General features: G+C 52.0%; 1 protein-coding gene across 1 annotated transcript; it reads right to left on the bottom strand.

The window, feature by feature from the left end:
* Positions 1-3391: 3391 nt before the first annotated feature.
* LOC119105769 (putative citrate synthase 2, mitochondrial) lies at positions 3392-9290 on the bottom strand. The gene is made up of 6 exons (XM_037229271.1): positions 9157-9290; positions 8545-8742; positions 6646-7266; positions 6128-6232; positions 5703-5807; positions 3392-4251 (listed from the first exon to the last, which is right to left on the bottom strand). Exons 1-6 carry the CDS (start codon positions 9283-9285, stop codon positions 4090-4092), a joined length of 1320 nt encoding a protein of 439 aa, XP_037085166.1. The 5' UTR covers positions 9286-9290; the 3' UTR covers positions 3392-4089.
* Between the last annotated feature and the right edge of the window lie 10235 nt (positions 9291-19525).

Here is a 19525-nt window from a genome sequence, read left to right as displayed (position 1 = left end):
GGTGGGGGGGGGGGGGGGGTTTTTAAACTAAATTTATTTTGTAAGGTGGGGACAGACTCAACATTTTTGGTGGAGCCCGTTCTTTGTGCACGCCAGGCTTCGAAATACTTTACATGGCAAATGGCATCATATCTCTCTCAATCTTTTAATCTCTGGTGTGCATGTGTTTGCTTTGATATTTCGAACATCGTATTTATTCACAAGCATATTTTGATTCATGTCAAGATGTGATTTGGGGGACGTGTTCACGGTTGCCCTCTTGAATACGCCTCTTGAGGACTAAGTCCCCTAACCCCCCCCCCCCCCCCCGCGCCACCGCATGCGTTACAAGAGACTAAGAGGTGGACTCAGTGGCTTTTGGCGTAAGGCGAATCGGTCGAAGCACCAGGCACTGCAATTATGTGCATGCTTGCTCGCTCTCAGTCGTTGGTAGTCTCTAAACGTCAAACTTCTCACTGCCCAGTCAAATCAAGTGCACCTTGTATGTTGGGAAAAGGTTTTGTCCTAGCTGTGCCAAGTTTGAAGCCGAGGATCGTCCGGTTGCCACGAGAATATGAATATCGGAGCTCCACCTAACGTTCCACATGAGATGCTACCTAAGTTTACAATGCCTGGCCTGACACCTTCCGGCACATCCACCGTCATTCAACGCACACTGACTGGTGGACAAACGACCGTATATTCCGCCAGCCAGCTGGATCCCGCGGCGGCAGCGTGCGTGAGCGAGCCGGAGACCTGCCGGATGGACGCGGAGGGCCGAGGCTAATCCGTGATGCAGCCTGCTCCCACCGCGCTGGTGTGTAGCCATCCTGGCGCATCTCGGTCTCTTTGATTCCCCATTACCGCACGCGTCAGGGTCAGGGGGTCACCGGCCGGGACGGCCTGGACAGGCGCCTCGTCTCGGGCGTCAGGGTCAAGAGGGTCAGCGCCCCCAGACGGCCTGGACCAATGGCGCCTTCGTCTCTACCCGGCACACGTGCAGGGTCAGAGGGTCAGCGCACGGACGGCCCTGGACCGGCGCTCGTCTCGTACCGCACCAACGTCATGTGGTCAGAGGGTCAAGCGCCCAGGACGGCCTGGACCAGGCGCTCGTCTCGTCCCGCACACGTCAGGTCAGAGGGTCAAGCCGGACGGCCTGGACAGGCGTGTCTCGTTACCACACTCAGGGTCAGGGGTCAGCGCGCCGGGACGGCCTGGACAGGGCGCTCCGTCTCGCCATCACAGCGAATCGAGACATTTGTTGGAGAGACCGTAATCTGGGAGCACTGTGAAGTCCCCCAACTGGTGATGAGGCGAATGGATATTAGACGTCACGAATACCAGTATTGAAACTGCCAACAGGCTGCTTCCTGGATGAGGACCGTTTTTAGTGTGGGCCTTTTAAACTTCAGGTTTATATGCTGCCTCTATCTTGTACTTCTATAAACTATCCAGCGGTCAGAGCCTCCCAATTAAGCATTTAGATAACCTCCGGCCACGGCAGTTTTGTAGTTCATCGCCACGGTTGTCCATCAGAACCGCAGCATCAACCCAAGCCGGTGCTCAGCATTCGCCGCCGTTGCGGCGCACGGTATTGGCACGGTATTTGCGGGTGGCACATCTCGAACCCCAGCCGTTTCCACGCCCAATGGCCAGAACAAAAGCAAAAAAAAAAACGGGGAGCAGCCCCGTGGCAACAATTCATGCCATTTTGCGATATCCCTTACATTAATCTGTAAGCTTCGACTATAAAGTAGTGAACCACGTTTTTGCTGTTCATGCATATCAAAGCACTGGCCTATCTTCGCGTATGGTCGCCGAGTGAAGCCGAAAGTGCACCATTTACACGCAAGGGTTGAGCTTACCAGAGGTTGCCTCGTGCCGCTCTGCATTTGCGTCTAGCCAGCATTGTATTTACGAGCTTGATGTACGCCGATTATATTGGTTTTGGTATATTTTTAAAAGTTATCCGTGCTTCTGGCAATCTGACGGGCTTGCTTGGCGTCGCGTTGGCGTTCAATGATCACTGAATCACCACTTTTAGATCTTAGTCACTTTTGGTCGTGATGTGACGGGCTTTAAGGCTTATGCAGGGCAATTTTCAAGGTTGGTTCAATGCGATCTTTCGGTGACTTTCAAGACAAAGCTCGTGCTCGACTTTCAGAACGTCCAGGGGTCGGTCGTCAGTTGTCGCATATGCAGGGTGTCCCAAATGTAGTGATACTTTGTTACAGTCGTGCAAATCCAGCGCAAACTAATGCAGACATTGCAGCCAGAAAGCGTGGGATTTCTATGTGGTCAGCAATGCTCATCAAAACGAGCGGCATCAGTTCAGAGGGACACAGAGCGCATACACGGTTGTCCTCTTGAAAAAGAAAGTTGAATTGCAAATTTGAATTTCACATGTGCTCTACGGTGTTGATTGCGTTGAACATTTTACTTTGGTGAGCTGAAGGTTCACCAAAGTAAAATGTTCACTAAAATGCCGGTGGGTTTCCTCAAAGATGAATGCTGCGACCATCTTCACAGCTGCCTCCATGTCCTGCGCTGTCATCGGGTTCGTTTTGAAAGCTTGGTCCTTCGTCTGGCCACGGAGGAAACCGCACCGCAGAGACGAAAACAAAAGCGGTCTGGGAACCAAACGCTGGTGACCCATTGCTGGCTTGGTTTGTCTTGACCTCGGACCAGTGGACATTTTCATCCTCGCCGCCTTGCTGCCCACGAACAGAGCGCTCTGAAAGTGTGGGTTGAATGCATCAAGGTCGAGGTACTCCGTGAAAATGCACTGGACTGTCGACTTCGACGTGTTCCAAGTCGACGAGAGCGTCGACTTGTCTTTCGGGTAAACCTCCACCGGCATCTTCACCAAATCAGTGTCTCGGACCAAACTGGCGGCCTGCGGGCTTTGGGAAGGCCGGGCAGACCCACTCCTCGCACTTGGGCACAAATCACAGAATTTCCTGATCGGTGTGTAGCTGTCTAAACTCTGCGAGAGGTGTTCAGCCCGCAGTTGCAGAATTCGTTCGGAAACAAAAATATGTGGACTTGTTTGCGGCAAATACTGTGAAGTACATTATGGCTGAAGGCATGTAAATGGTGAACTGAGAAACATTCAACTTTTAGGTACCGCACAATACTGTTGACTTTGACTGCACATTTTGACATGCGACCTTTTCCAAAACGCGTTCCTCCTTCTGGGACACCCTGCATGCATCGCCACAACACCGCTTGAATAAGATCTCCCCACACCTAGTCCGTGCTTTACCAATGACCTTGAAAGCACGTTGCTCGTTTGTCAACAGGCATGTTACATAAGGTTCATAACGCCGTCCATGATGCCGGAGATCACGGCACCATGACATCATCACGCCGTTAGTTCGCCATTCCAGAGCCCACTTCCAGACAGAGCCGATTCCACACCCCCATTTATTGGCATTAGGTCAATAACAAAGTGCCTCTAAAATCATGATCATAATTAATTCGTGGGAACGTATTACATCGACGTGGCGCAACACCAGGGAAGCCGAGTTCAACACCATCCGGCACCACTCACACCCCATCCGAAACACACGAGCTCCCGAGCACCCCTGGCTGACTATGCGTGCTGCACCAGCACCACATAAATATACCTGAGAGGAGGTATTTAAATAGACACGCCACGGACAGAGCTGCCCCCACGTGCGCGCACAACCGGATGTCGGCCGCCGGACTGCACTGGGAGCTCGTGCGCTTCGGCCCAGGACGGATGTTCCCAACGGCTGCACTGGGATATGAAATTTTGTACTGGGCTAAACGACTGGGAAAGGAACACAAGGAGCAGCGCGAGCCACACCGGCCCGCCGCCACGACGCGTCCCGAAAACATCAACACGGAGCACGCTACACGGGCGACGGGCCCCGACAGGGGACAGACACGAAAAAGCCAGCCAAGTCCGGGGGTCGCCAGAAGGGCGGATTCGTCTGATCGTCACCGCTACACACGCGGCCGTCACGCACGCACGCACGCGCGAGCGACCCACTACCGTCTATGGGGGCCGGGCGGCGGCCTGCCGCGCCCTCGCACCGCCGGACGCCCACAGCGGCGCGGCGCGGCTCTGCCAGGCGGCGCCGGTTACGCGCCCACCAGTTTCTTGAGGCCCTCGGTCGACATGGACTTGGGTCGCTCGAGCGGCAGGCCAAGCGCCCGGTCCCACACCAGCGAGGCCATGACGCCGAGCGCGCGCGACACGCCGAACAGCACTGTGTAGTATGACATCTCGGTCATCTTGTAGTACTGAAACGGACGACAAGGCTTGGTCATGTCAGGAACGGGGTCGGCGTACGGGGCGCGGCCAGCCGGCGCCTGACGCTCCGGCAGTGGTCCCGCCGCAGCGTGGCGTCAGGCACCTTCGCAGAGCGACACCCAGCCGTGACATGTCTGATGAATCCAGCAGCAGTGGTCCTCAAACATTCCTCCCAGATCACCACATCCGGCGCCTGACGCTCCGGCAGCGGTCGCGCCGCAGCGTGGCGTCAGGCGCCTTCGCAGAGCGACACCCAGCCGTGACATGTCTGATGAATCCAGCAGCAGTGGTCCTCAAACATTCCTCCCAGATCACCACATCCGGCGCCTGACGCTCCGGCAGCGGTCGCGCCGCAGCGTGGCGTCAGGCACCTTCGCAGAGCGACACCCAGCCGTGACATGTCTAATGAATCCAGCAGCAGTGGTCCTCAAACATTCCTCCCAGATCACCACATCCGGCGCCTGACGCTCCGGCAGCGGTCGCGCCGCAGCGTGGCGTCAGGCACCTTCGCAGAGCGACACCCAGCCGTGACATGTCTGATGAATCCAGCAGCAGTGGTTCTCAAACATTCCTCCCAGATCACCACATCCGGCATAATTTGTTTGGGCGAGCTAAATACAGCAAGCTACCATGGTAACGCACGCCATGTACCGACACCTACCTCTTTTTCGTATATTCCAGGTAGTTTCGGTTGATTAATGAAATGCGTGATGGACTGGCACAGAAGCCGAACCTCAACACAACGCTCCTATCCCCACGGAAACAATGCGTGAAAAAGTCCACCACCAGGCAGTAAGCCCACCCTAACTCGCACCGCTATGTGGCCGTGCGGAGCCTAATGTCCCCACACCGCCACGCCCGCAGCGACAGACACTGCATGCTCCGGACGTCCGGCCGGCCAACTGCCGCGCGATGAGGGCGGCGGATACTCCGCCCGTTTCTGCCGCCGAGGCCCCGCACCAATCAGCGTAAGCATCCGAGTGAAATGCTTGGTTCCGATGATGAATTGCTGGAACATTGCCCGTTCTTTTTTAAAGCTTTAACCCGAACCTTTCGAGTGTTAGATAGACCAGACACCCTGCGCTCATGTTATACAAAAAGCCGAAAACAGCCGTCAATGTACATCGCTTCGCAGCTCCCCCGCCTTCGGTGGTGGCATGCAGGGCGTCAGATACCAGCTCTTGATGTTCGTGCGGAAGGACGAGGGGAAATTTCTAGTCGCATGTCAGTTTTGGTGAGTTGACAGCGCTCCTGTTGGATAATGTGTCACTTCTTTGCACCCTTAACGGTAATAAGCCCGTTTTGCCAAGTTTTCCTTCTGGTCCTATCACAATGCAGAGTGAGCGGAGTGCGCAGACCAGAGCGCACAGCCGAAGGCGACATCCAGCGATCGCCCGTCCCGCGAGGTCCTGGAGTGAAGCCGGCGTACCACACCACTCACCTGCAGCAGGCAGCCGGAGTGGGCGTCCACGTTGGGCCACGGGTTCTTCACCTTGCCCGTCTCCATCAGGATCGGCGGCACCACCTCGTACAGCTGTCCCACCAGCTGCAACACGACGACGGCCGCTGCACGTCACGACGGCCAACGGTCCCACGGGAGCTGGCAAACGTTTGCAGAACCAGATGGCTGAAGGCCAGACACAACTTTACGAGATTACACTTGCTCTTTCTCCTAAAAATGATATGCTAAGACCGGCGAGACCACAATGGAAGAATCAGCAGCAGCATCACATCACGACGGCCTTGGCTTAGCTCACTTTCGCAGCGTCATTGCCACTTCTAAAGCGCCGGCTTAATCTATCATTAGTGCACCAGCTATCGCAAGAGAAGAAGCTACAAGATGATTTTTTAGCAAGCGACTCCCACCTTGAACAGGGGGTCCTTAGGCAGGTGTTTGAGGGCGAACTCGCGCTGGCAGGTGTAGCGCGGGTCGGTCTTCCGCAGCACGGCGTGGCCGTAGCCGGGCACCACCTGCAGGCACGGACGGGTCACAGGTCACGGGTCGCAGGCCACGGTCACGGGCCACAGGCCACGGGTCACGTCACTGACCGTCAACGGGGGTAACAGAAGGTCACGGGTCACGTCACTGACCGTCACCGGGACAGCAGCACGTCAAACGTCACGTCACTGCAGACACAAGGGCCTAAAACACAACCTCGGCCTAAAGCCGAAACAAGCCACAAGGGCCCACAACATAACCTCGGCCTCAAGCCGAGACAAGACACAGGGTCCACCATACAACCTCGGCCTCAATCACTTGAAACATGATTCTGAATGGCAGCACCCCACTATCACCAGTCCATTTTCCGGGGTGGGGGGGGGGGGGGGGACAGCCTTGCAGCACGCTACCCCCACCTCCTCCGCCTCCCCGGGGGACCACCCACCTGGCCCGACTTGAGCGTCTTGTAGATAAACTCCTTAAGCTGGTCGTTGGTGACGTCATCGCCCACCTCCTGGCGCAGCCGCGTCACCCACACGAGCACCTCCTGGTTGGCGAGCCCGTGCAGCGGGCCGGCCAGGCCGTTCATGCCGGCGGCGAACGAGAGATAGGGGTCGCTGAGCGCCGAGCCCACCAGGTGGGTGGCGTGCGCCGACACGTTGCCGCCCTCGTGGTCGCTGTGAATGGTCAGATAGAGGCGCATCAGCTCGGTGAAGTCGGCGCTGTCGTAGCCCAGCATGCGGCAGAAGTTGGCCGACCAGTCCAGCTGCGGATCGATGGCGCCGATGCTGCTGCCGTCGCGGTAGAGGTTGCGGTAAATGGTGGCTGCCACCGTCGGCAGCTTGGCGATCAGGTCCATGGCGTCCTCGTAGCAGAGCTCCCAGTATTTGGTCTTGTGCACGCCCTCGGCGTAGGCGCGCGCGAACTTGGACTCGGAATTGAGGGCCGTGATGGCGGCCGAGAACTGCGACATCGGGTGCAGGTTGGCCGGGAAGTTGTTGAGCATAGTGACCACGTGCGAGGGCAGGTCGGCCCGGTCGGCCCATTCCTTCGAGACGGACTGAACCTGCGGGACAGAGGTCACGGTATTCAGTGGCGCCGCTCACACCTGGACGGCACGGGTGACGTCGCCGGCTACACAACGCCATCACGCACCGTGCATAAACGAGGACAAGCACCGCGCAGCCTCATGTCGCGCGATACATGCTTCAGCAGGCAGGACAGTTTTGTGAAGGCATGGCCGGACGCTGCGGGTTCGACACATAAAACACGGCTCTGACTCCCCTCACAGACCACCTTTCTTTCTGCCGGGGCCTCTTCAAGTACAGCAAGATTAGCTGTGAGCCGCCGCCATCGGCTCGGTGACGGCAACTGTTTCCGTATCTGATCACCGCACACGGATATGGGCGGCCCAGTTATCCCGAACGCTTGCACGGAGCCAGCAAGTGAGTAAAAGCTTGGCAGCGAGTCAGACGGGCTCAGGAATAGCGCCGGCTGTCGCCCTTGGCAGCAGTGGGCAGCCAATCACGTAGACGAAAGCCGTTGACCTAGAACATGTGCTGCATCAGCTGGTATCTATGTACGAACCCGGAGATGGTTACATCATGTGGTTGCATGATCTCCATCATCACGTCCACATTTTTGTTTTCCATGAAGAGAACAAGAATTTGGGAAATCCGATTAGCCGTAACGTAGACCAACGGCGGAGTGGTCTGCCTTGTGCTACAATGCAAGTCGAGCACGTCCAGCCTCCGCTGCCCCCTCTCCGCGCCGTTTTAACTGATCCTGTACCTTTGTGTGCAATTAAAAAATACGGATACACTTTTGTCTTGTTCTGGCATTCTAATTGAGAGCCTACGGTCATAGCCATGTATGAAACTGGCGACTTTAGATTGTATACGCAGCCTGGTATTGAAATATTAAAACCGGTATTTCCAAAAGTTGCCTGACAACATGTATGCGGCTGTTGATACGCCCGACAACCTAAAGATTTAAATGTAGTGCATCGTGTAGAGTTGCGACGTGCGAGAATATCAGCAGTCCAATCCGCCGATAGGAAGGGGGACTGAATGACCAGTGGCAGTGTACCTACGCCGTTTCAACAGATGGATTGGGGCGATAGCCGGCTGAGCTCCGGTGAACTGAATGGTATCGAATGATGCAACCGCGACCAGACGCCGGAGTACGTCCGCTACCAGCTATATCTGCATCTTATCCAGGGCGTACACAGACATCTGTACCCCGCATGCGGACAGCGTCGGCTCGTTCTCGAGTCTCCGTACCCCGGTGCGGCGGTAGACGACGCCCGGTGCCCCGTGCCCACCCTCGTCCCCGTGGCACGTACCTGGGCACCGGTGGGCACGTCTCCGGTGAGCAGCAGCCAGAAGAGGCCCTCGGGCAGTGGCTCCTCGCCGCCGGCGGCCTTCGGCAGCAGCTTCTGGCACTCGGGGATGCTGTAGCCACGGAACCGGATGCCCTCCTCCGGGTCCAGCACGGACGTCTCCGTCACCAGGCCCTTCATACCCCGCATACCGCCGTACATCTGCCGGCAGGGGTCGAAGGTCAGCTCCACAACCCCGCACGGCTGGGGACGGGCCGACTCGGTCGGCGACAAGCGATAGCTGGGGACGGGCTGCCTTCATCGGCCACCAACGGAAACGGAACGTAAGACATATGTTGGACAGTCGTGATTGATCCTGCAAAGGATAGCACGAGGCCATTACGTTTGGTGGTGCTCCTCGCAATGCCAATGTCGCTGTTAAAAAGCTCAACAACAAACATCTTTCTGCAGAGTTATTTATTACCGTAACTCACGTCAGTTGCTTCTTAAGGTTTCAATCAACGAAGGATGCAGTGTTCGGTGTCACAAGGACAGATCGCCTTAAATACACACAATACCCGCGGCCCACACCTGCCTGACCCACCGCTGCGTGGCCGAACGCTACCGCCGACTCACCATGTCGACGGTGATCTCGCCGACCTTGGTGCCGCCATGTTGCTTACGGAACTCCTTCACCTCATTCTGCACGAGGGGGACCTTCTTGGCGAGCGCCGCGCGCAGCTCCGAGTCGCCGCCGGTCGACATGAGCCGGGCGCGCGTCGGCGCCACATGCTGCCGGACAGGGGCGGGGCGGGGTCAGGGTACCGTTGACAAGAGCCGGGCACAGGCGTACGTCGGCGCCACATGCTGCCGGACAGGGGGGGGGCAGGGTCAGGGTACCGTCGACAAGAGCCGGGCGCAGGCGGCGCCCAGGTGTGACAGGTGTGCTCCGCACTGGGTGACCCACACAAGTCGAGGGTTGGAGCCGCGACGACGTGGGGGGGGGGGGGTCGGCAGGGGGGGGGCAGGAGAGGGGTAGGCCGTGTATGGTCGACAGGGTGGTCGCCAGGGTGGGATTGCCGGAGGGCGGCAAGGAAGGGGGGAGCGCACCGTTAAGGTCCCGGCGTGGACCAAACAGTGGCCCTCATACCAGGCGGGATGGGCGCTCTGAACGCCAACAAAGAGGGACATACGTCTTTAACTCCGATATAGGGCTCTTCACTGGGATACCGCCGTGGCTGAAGGTCGCACACAAACGGCGTTAAGCATCGTAACTGGCCGTTGGTAAGCACGCGACGTTAATTCCAACCAGAAAGAAGACGGAAAGGCAGAAGGCGGGTAGCGCGTCACTCATCAGACACCAGCCGCCAGACACCCACCAGAGAGCCAAATTCAATGTTAACATTAATCTGATCTGCTTAATGGGTGGTAATTCGAAAAACGCCGATGCCTGACACGCTTCGCCTCCATCCCACCGGCTTCAGGGACGGGATACGCTGCAAAAAACGAACTAAATAAACGTGTATTACATCTTGGTGGCAAAAAGTGGCGATGTCCGCATCCAGACGACCAGAACGCTTACACAGGTTGAATCAGCACCAGCATTTGAGGGCAAGCGAATTCACATGAACTGTAGAACAGTCGCGCACGACACCTGGACGTCTGGAATAGTTCAGTGTCGCTCTAAGTCACATCTAACGCTTCTTCAGTCGTCTCAGATGCCGTTCGTGTACGAATGACTAAACATCTGCACTCCCCACCCCCCCCCCCACACCTGGAAGTATTGTTATATGGTAATGAACTGGGGTAACGCACAGATTAACGACCGCAGCGGTCTACGTAGCTTTGCGTGAACGATATCTGGGGCGACTTTAGATGAAATCGAAAGGGTCGAGATTTTCGCGTTGGTTGGGTACTACACAACACACACAGTATCTAAGACACTAAGTAAAAACCTGCGTGTTTGTCATACTGTAAGCAGATATCGCGGATAGAAATGGTCTGATATCGATGACCAATCACACTGTTACATGTACAGCGGCCAATACCTTTTGACTGACCTGCACCTTCTATCTATTTTTAGTGAGAAATTACCTGCCCTGACAGGAATTCGTCCTCGGGCCGGTCCACTAACATGAAGGATGCAGCGACTGCCTCTGACACAGTCCCTCTTCCCCCTCCCCCCCCCCATCCCACCCGACAGACGTCTGCTTGCCCAATGACGTCCGGATGGACCGTCCCGAAAGACGACCAACAAAACAGCGCCGTGAACGATAGGAATACTGACAAAATGTGACCACATCCCATCTGAACTCCTCACATTCGCCGCAAAATGGACTTGCAAATGAAGTTGCCCCGCACAAAAGCACCCGTAACTGGGCGATCGAACGTCCGGTGAAACTAACATGAAGCCCTGCACCAACCACCGCCGCGCCGTGAAGCAGCAGTGTGCGTGGCACAGTTTCCGTTACGGATGTCTGTGCGAGGCGGGCGAGCGGACGCGGCCGACCGTGATCGGCCCACTGGCCCAACCGGTCCCGGTCGGCGACCGGTGGACAGTTTCGACCATCTCTCACCCCGCCCCGACCCCAGCCCGTTCCCAAGGTCTCGCGCCGCTCCGGCAAATGGCGGCGGAGGCCGGAGCGGGCGCGGGCGCGGCCGCGAACGCGCGGCAGCTGATCGCCCGCGAGGATTAGTCTCCGGTGGGCCGCGACACCCGACACCGAACACGTCCTGGCGGAAGCACTTGCACAGCCAGGCTGATGTAACGCGGCAGATAACAGTGAAAGCCTCACCCCCTCCCCACTCCTATCTGGTACAAGTCCAGCAGTCCCTGCTCCTTAGTGGCAGCAAGCATCTGTAGAGGCAATGTCACCAAGATGGTGTGTTGGGATGACCAATGCCCATTGTCCTTGTTTCCCAGTCAGAACATGTAAACATGTCTATTTCTGCTAAAAACTGTTTCTGCATGATGATAGCAGCAGAGCACCAGATAAATACACAGAGAAAGCTATCATTTTCCTGACATCAAGCCACACATGGCAGCAGAATGCACTCATGTTACAAGATGCTAGGCTTCATATTTGAATGGCATGCAAGCACTGAATTGAATATGGGTATGTCAGGATGAGTCTTAAGCTTAAATGTTGAGTCAATGGTGAGAGTTTCTGATACAGTCATCTGCTGAGGCTACATGGCATCCCCTGCCATCATCATGGTAGAAAGGGATTTCAGACATTCTGACACTTGAGGCCTGTACCTCTGCATTCCTTGATGTACAGCTTTACCACTGCACTACCAGTACCCCTTCTCCAGCTCAAATTGGTCAACTAGTACACTGCAACCACTTCCTAAAATAGGGTTATTTTGTCCAACACAAATATACCTACATCAACAAATGCTAACATGCTGATTTTCTGGGACTGTTAATAGAAATCTTAGTATAAATAGGCATGACAACACATTTCTGTTCAGACCCATCATCATTTGACCAAACCAGATGACATCTAACACAATTTGATCAAACCTTGGCCCTAGGGGCATATCATGTTGAGATAGTCTGGCCTACAAGGTTTGCAGAGTTATTGAAAAAAACAACAAGCAGGTACTAGCCCAGATGTATGCCTATACCATACAGGTATGTCAGTATCAAACTTAGACATAAAAAGGGCAACACAATATAAAACCTAATGAACACTAATTAAAATTTAACTTTAACACATAAGCCAGCTTAGAAAGACAAAGGAACATGTGCAGCAAATCAGCAATATATATTTTTAGGACTGACTACTTCACCTTGAACTGTTTGACATAATTACTGCAAATTTAAGGTACATGTATTTAATGCAATAACATATTACTAGACTTCCTACGAGAAGTCAGAACTGTATTCCGAACTAGAAGTGCCAGACAATATATTGCACCACATGTAACAAATAAGTATATTATCCCACTGCTGTGTGCTTCCATCAAAAGTAGGCCATTTTCAAATAATTGTGGGGGAGGAGGGGCAAGACATCACAGCTTTTTTTTACAAACAATAATGGGTTACAGATACAGTTCTGGAAAACAGATTGATAAGCAGCATCCTGTTTAAATATGTGGGTCAACCTAGTAATGCTAACTGCTACTGAAGCAGAGGTTATTGCCTGATATGGTCTTATGCCCTGCTTTGTTTTAAAAATTATAGCAGATCACACAGTGCTAGCTGGATAACTATCCAGAACAAGAATTGACTTTTTAGATTCTGTTCATATCTATTCTGTAATGGCATGAATCACATCCTGTGCCAGACCTTTAAAAATCTCAAACATTAAAAATGGTTTCACGATGGCAGGACATGCTTTTTGGCCTATCAGCAGCGTTGAATGATGGTGGGATACTGGGTGTTCTAACACAGAACAAAATATTTATGCTCCCAGCTCAAATCATGACCCTATTATGATTGAGCATAAGCCCCAAAGCAAATATGTCCCTAAAATGATCACACATGGAATTAATAAAGGCCTATTGTGTAGCTGCCTGTGCAAAATGGTGCACATGAGACCTCACACAATCTTATTAAATTGTTAGCCACAACTTAGATCTGAAAATTATTCTTAATACCATGTACTGCGCTCAACGCGTAACTAATAAAATACATAATTGGCGCTGCAAACACAGCTGAAGCAAAGCGCTCAGCTCCAAGCAAATACCATTTTACCTGAAACTTCGACAGAAGTGGTGAGGTAAATATTTTGCTCAGAGCCATTGTTCGGGCGGCCTACGAATCAAACGGCTTATTCAACCAGATGCAGGGCAGATCTACAATTCCCGCCGCTCTCCGCTCCAAGGCACCGGGAGCTGGTACCCTCGACAGCGTGAAAGGAAAACCTGTCACGTGATCAACACTTTGCTGCCAATTTTCTGGCAGCTATTTACTCGGCATTCTAGATTAGTCTAGCATTTTGTTCGACGCCTTCACCGCCATCTGTGGGAATTCATGAGGGGTAAAATAATTCAATAAATTGATCCCATCCAAGCGTACCCTAATATCAGAACAGAGGGACATATTTTCGGCTAAGCGACTTAATAGACAATAGGTCAGAGCCAGAGCGACCAAATTCTTGGCTGCTCTTCGCCCTCAGCCAAACCCTTGGCTCCTCAGTCACACGTTAGAGTTACCACATTGGTGCCAATAGCACCGCAGGGCGCGAGTCTTGGAAGCGCGCTGGGCTGTTTTGATCTTGCTAGCGAAGTCACGTCACTCCCCCCCCCCCCCCCCCCCACACACTCGAGGAGGGGGACAAATCTCGACAAGTGTCGCTCCTCGGCCTCTCGCTTGGGCTGGCCTGCCGGTCACCATCACAACGGCACCTGTTCAGCTTCTCGACCACGTCTTTGACCGATCCTCACTACCCCTTCGTTACTGCGACGCTGCCTCCGTCCCTGCCGCCAGAGGCACCGCGGCCGCGGCCTTGCTTTGGTCGGACAGGGGACGCGGCAACGGGGCCGGTTGGCTGACTGCAATTGAGGCGTCCCAGCGTCCAATAATCTAAATCGAGACGTCTCCCAGCGCGCACCCCCGGTCCGTCTAATCAGGGCCCGCCCGCGCCCACCCGGCAAACGCTCCCAGCGGCAGTCAGCCTTCGCCCCTTCACGACCGAGCCATGCGTGAGGGTCTCTGAGACTATCAGGTGACCAGCCTGCCCTGAGCACTCTGCTAGCCTCTATCGCCAGTCCTGAATTCCCTCTCTAGCCATTGGCTGTGACGGTCGTAGGCAATAGAGGTGCCCACGGCAGGACGGGACGCACGACAGCGTGTCCGTCGTGAATTTCGTTTTTTTGTGAATGCTTCTCCTGGCAAGACACGTACCTGGTTCTCCATGCTGGTTCCTGGTTACTAATTCTCTCCCTGAAGATAAGACTTGTATCCTGGTGCCGGGTGGTTCTTTCATTAACACAGTCTTCTGGTTCTTGGATCACACTGGTGGCTTTGCAAACGCCACAGTCTGGTTCCTGGTTCTCACTGGTTCTTCAGAAAATACGCATTCAAACTGTTTCATTCACAAGTATCGGAACCTCTTCCAGAACCCGAACCAGAGCCATCGCTAACCCGATCGCCGGCCGGGACGGTTGGCCCCGCTGAACTCTCTGGCTCTTAGCCATCAGCTGCCTGCGCCTGTCAGTGGGCACAGTGAGCGGGGCGTGAGATGACGACTTACGTGACTTTTGAAAGGTTGTGGGCGACATGCACAAGATGATGATCGAGGCATGACAACAACAAAAAACGCCGTGGACTGCAGTCAGGACCTCGCGTTTGCTAAGGAAGTAGGTGCTGGCACCGACCATCTAGAGCATTGATTCTGAGGTCGTCGCAAAGCGGGACGATGGGATCTGGGAGTTGTGACGAGAGCAGAGAGAGGTGAAAGACGAGCTGAACTCTCTAGATGAGTATTCGTAGTGTGCGTGCCCGAACATCGCTTGAGACGTGCCTGAGGCTGCCGGTGAGTGCATGGACCAGCTCGTCCTGAGCGTGCCAGCGGCGGCCGGGGTGGTGCTCGCCCCGGCTGACATTGACCGCAGCCGTCCGATTTGCCGACAGCAGAAGGGTAAGCGCCGATCTGTCATCGTGAAGGTAAAGCTGTGATATGAAACTCTGTCATCTATGTATATGATATATACATATATATGATCTAAAACATCATATATATGATCTGTTATCGTAGTAAAGCTGATACTCTGCGCGCTGCCCGTAAGGATCTGAGATCGGCATGGTTCAGTTAGCTGCCGAAATGATCGAGGATATATCAATCTCGGGAAATTTGGCGAAGGCAGGACCAAAATGTCCTGTTCGGCAGCGAGTCAGCTCAAGAGGCGAGGCAAGCTGCACTCTGTCTGGACCGACAACCGCAGGGTGGCTGTGCTGGTGCAGCAGAACGGACCATCCAGTCTGATCCGGACTGTGTCCGATCTTCGCCAACTGCTGCGAACGAGCCTGAGCTCAGCGCCTCGACGGATCCTGTGTGTGGCTTGGGGACGTGCCCGTACCCAAGCCACACGCCCGGCCGAGACCGTCTCTGCCGGCCGTGTCTGCGCTCAGAACGCACCTGCGCCCAAGCCATGTACCCCCGGCTAAGGCCGCCGCTCTGGAAGACGCTCTTTTCAAAACACAGCAAAAATGAAATCACAGAGTAGCATGTTAAACTTTAAAAAGTCGTGCCTTTGCAACCCAGTTTTGATGACGAACAACTAATTGTCTTCTTATGTTTTGCTTTCTTGTTGTTGACGTACTTATAAGTTAACGTACTTATAGAGATGCCACCACATCCGCGTATTTTGGGTCTAAAGGCAACTTTATAAAACGACAAATTAATAAGCATCTTTTAAATGGCAACTGGCAAACTTATAGGTCATGCATAAATATATATATATATATATATATATATATATATATATATATATATATATATATGTCAATAATGATAGCTATATTTGCTGTAATTTTATCACAATCGTATGGAAAGATATCAAGACCCCCGCATTCAAATTGCCGCCGAAATTTCAGATGGCTTGGACGTCAAAAGCAACCCTTCGTTAATGGAGTTGGCATGGTAAGACCGCAAAAACTAAGAGAAGGAGAAATTGGTGTCGATCACTTATGAAGGTATGCAGTGTACTTCAGGGCCCTCGCACCTGGAACTGGACCTCTGACATCACCAAACCACTGATCTTTTCTATATTTGAGAGCTTGACTTGACTCCGCCGCTAGAAGTCTTGTCACAAGACCATATCTTGACCACAGCGTAACATTAGGGTCAAGCTGCAGTATACCGGTCCAGTTTTGGACTCGTTTGAAAGCTTTCTTCCGTACTTGTTTTCCACGGTAACGGGATGTCCACCGGCCCATGACAGCATATGTTCGTCGTACATACATAGTGGGGCATCTGTTAGCATCAGAACGCCCCATTGAAGTGAGGCGAACAAACATGTAAAACGACAAGCCGGACACGCCCAATTTTGTGTACACCAGTATAATAAAGGGCATAAGGACCGTGTTTGCCCTTACCGCCAGTTAAGAACAGGGAGCTAAAATCGCTTTTGAACTAGGGTGGGAGTGAAAAATTCCATCGCAAAAAGACCGTGCGGGAGTGAAAAAATCAATTCACAAAAGATGGAACTTATGAGCTCGTGACTGATGCTTCAGCAAACAAAGACATCTATTTCAAGTTGGCATGGACGTAATATTAGAAACCTGACAAAACTATTTCGTTTTGTAACACAGTAGGCTATTAAAGTGAAACAGAAGACTGTTAACACACGCTCGGTTGGGGGGCGCAAATTGCCCCCCTCCCCCCTGAGGGCTTTTCCAGAATGGTCTCTGAACGGTGGCGGCGTAGACGCGCCAAATTTTGCGTAGCTGTAGAAAATTGCATAGCGGATCGTTTGACGTACAAATTTTAGATATACCTTGTCAGGTCGCCGACCTATGACAGGTCAAATTCAGCCCATGGTTCAGCGAAGGCAATTTCTAGGGAATCGTTCAATCTGATACAGCAACGGAGTGTTTGACGAAGACATACATCTCTGAGATGCTTTCTTAGGCACCACAAATGTTGAATGAGCAAATGGCGTTGACCTAAGGTCGAGTATGATGATCAGACCAAGGTCAAAACCAATCTGATATATTACTCTAGGGCTTGCTGTATGGGATAGTTTCTGGTGCTCATTTCGGATTAATCGACAGCAGGAACCGCATTATACATCCTCAATTGACTTCTTAGAGGTCAGAACAGGCCATTGACCTAAGATGACCTGGGTCAAACATTTTGTTTTAGGAACATACTGCCTAGCGTAATCTTTGTCGCTTATTCAAATGCAAAACGCAGAGCAGTCTTGTATCATTTTAGTCACCATGACCTCCAAAGGGTCAAACAAGTTCAATGGCCTCAAATGGGCTTGTGGCCTTTTGCTTAGAGACAGTTTCGTGGGTTCTGGGGGCGCTTTGGAGACCAACCTAGAATTTGGCCTTGTGTGACCTTATTTGACTTGAAAATCATGACCTAGGCAGCTGAAACCTTAACCTATGTGAGTTCACATATAGGTCAGGACACCCTGTAAATTTGGTGTCTCTAGCTTTCTTAGTTCCCAAGATCTCAGAGGGGGATCAAACTGACCCCCCCCCCCCCCTCTACCATCCGAGCGAAGGGTATCTAGCCGGCCAACCGGGCGCGCGTTAAAGCATAGTAATTTCATGACAGCATTATGAACATAACAAATTATTAACACCAATAATTTGATGCTGCACTTTTCAATTCCTTTCCACAGCACTTTTAATACAAAACAAAGCAAATGAACTCAATAACAAAATAACAACAGAAAATTAAACAGGTATAAAACACAAAAAAACATTGGGCTCCAACACAGCCCATCACCAAGTCAAACACAATACACATACTTTTGGCCTCTGTTAAGATGGAGTCGGGGAAAACAAACATTTTGCCACTGGCTCTTACAAAATACTAATGTTTTTTTTTCCATGAAAGTAGCCTATGCATAACCTGAACAGGCCTTACATCATCTCATGCTGTATAACCTGTCTATATCACAGCAACAGTTGTGAGTTGCTGATTCTTGCACAACTCCTATTGTTACTTGCCATGCACTTGACCAATTTAACCTAACTTAGAGTAGCCGATATGATGAACATCATCTCAACTCACTTATCTGTTGACAGCAGCACTTGTGATAAAAACATGATATTTAAAGCCAGTTTTGGCTGGTTTCCACTTGCATTTTTATTCGCTTCATTCGTGTATGCTTGTTGACATCAGACAAAGTTGACAACACACAAATCAACACTTTAAATGACTTTAACAGCTTATTTTGGTTGTCATGGTTAACCTATGTCAAGGGTAATATGGGTATGCTCCACAAAACAATCTCTCTTCTCCAAAAGTAACAAAGCTTTTAGATGGCCATGCCAGAATTGCTGCTTGCCTTTTCAGCTGCAGTAAATGCATCTATTTGGGCTTGTTTATTCATATTTAATGACAAAGTTTGAGATTTTAGCTTCACATTTTAAATGGGGTGGTCTGACTAGTTGTCACATACCAACATTTAACTCATATTATAATTGCTATGCAGCCTAGAGAATCCCTGTGTTAAAAACATAGTGCATATATATATATATATATATATATATATATATATATATATATATATATATAGAACAGTCATTTGCCGGTCAGCAAACCATGGCAACTATAGAAAACATCTGGTTAAGGCAGCCATGAGGGACCACTTTAAGAAATTTGGGGCAAATAACCAAGAATATGGAACAAAATAAGCCCATCGCATACCTTGTGGCATCATAATTTGTCTTATGGCAAACTCGATGCATTAAAACAGAAAATGGCTAACTTCTGGTTACCAATCATGTGTTGAAAGCAGGTAAGGTAGGCAATTACTTGGTCCACAGGAGACTTACTGGCTTCTTCCTGCTCCCCAAAAACAAAATTCGTACCTTTTGCATGGTCTTTGTGCTGGCAGACAGAGTCATCCGACTCACCCCCCCAAATATAAAATCACTCATGCCTACCAACCTTCGAGATTAAAGTGCGAAACACGTAAGAGGTGTGCATGTTAAACATCTCCAAAAGGCAGAATTTTCGCTATCAAACACTTCTGTATTAGCTGCGCCAGGTCTGTCCCAAAGCCCTGTATGAGAGCATTAGAATAGCATTGCCAGGTAGCCTGGAGCGTCAGGACACTCGAAAGGCTTGAATTTATCATTATGAGCACCGCCATGAACCAAGAAACGGTTAACCAAAGGCTAAGAGGGTAAAAATGCCAGTAAAGATAAGTTCCGTGCTTCAAACTGGCTCCTTCATTCCCTTGTGACTTGTTCACGGTTGGCGTGCATATCAAACATGTTGGGCGGCTGGCGAATTAATCCAATTTGTGTATGAAATACGTACAAGTTTGCAGTTCGAGCATCTTTCAGAGAAATTGGTCAAAATTTTAA

Source organism: Pollicipes pollicipes, unplaced genomic scaffold (assembly GCF_011947565.3).
Source record: "Pollicipes pollicipes isolate AB1234 unplaced genomic scaffold, Ppol_2.1 Scaffold_6138;HRSCAF=7277_pilon_pilon_pilon, whole genome shotgun sequence".
NCBI lineage: Eukaryota > Metazoa > Arthropoda > Thecostraca > Pollicipedomorpha > Pollicipedidae > Pollicipes > Pollicipes pollicipes.
Note: the sequence above shows the minus strand (reverse complement) of the source record. Positions and strands in the feature narration are given on the sequence as shown.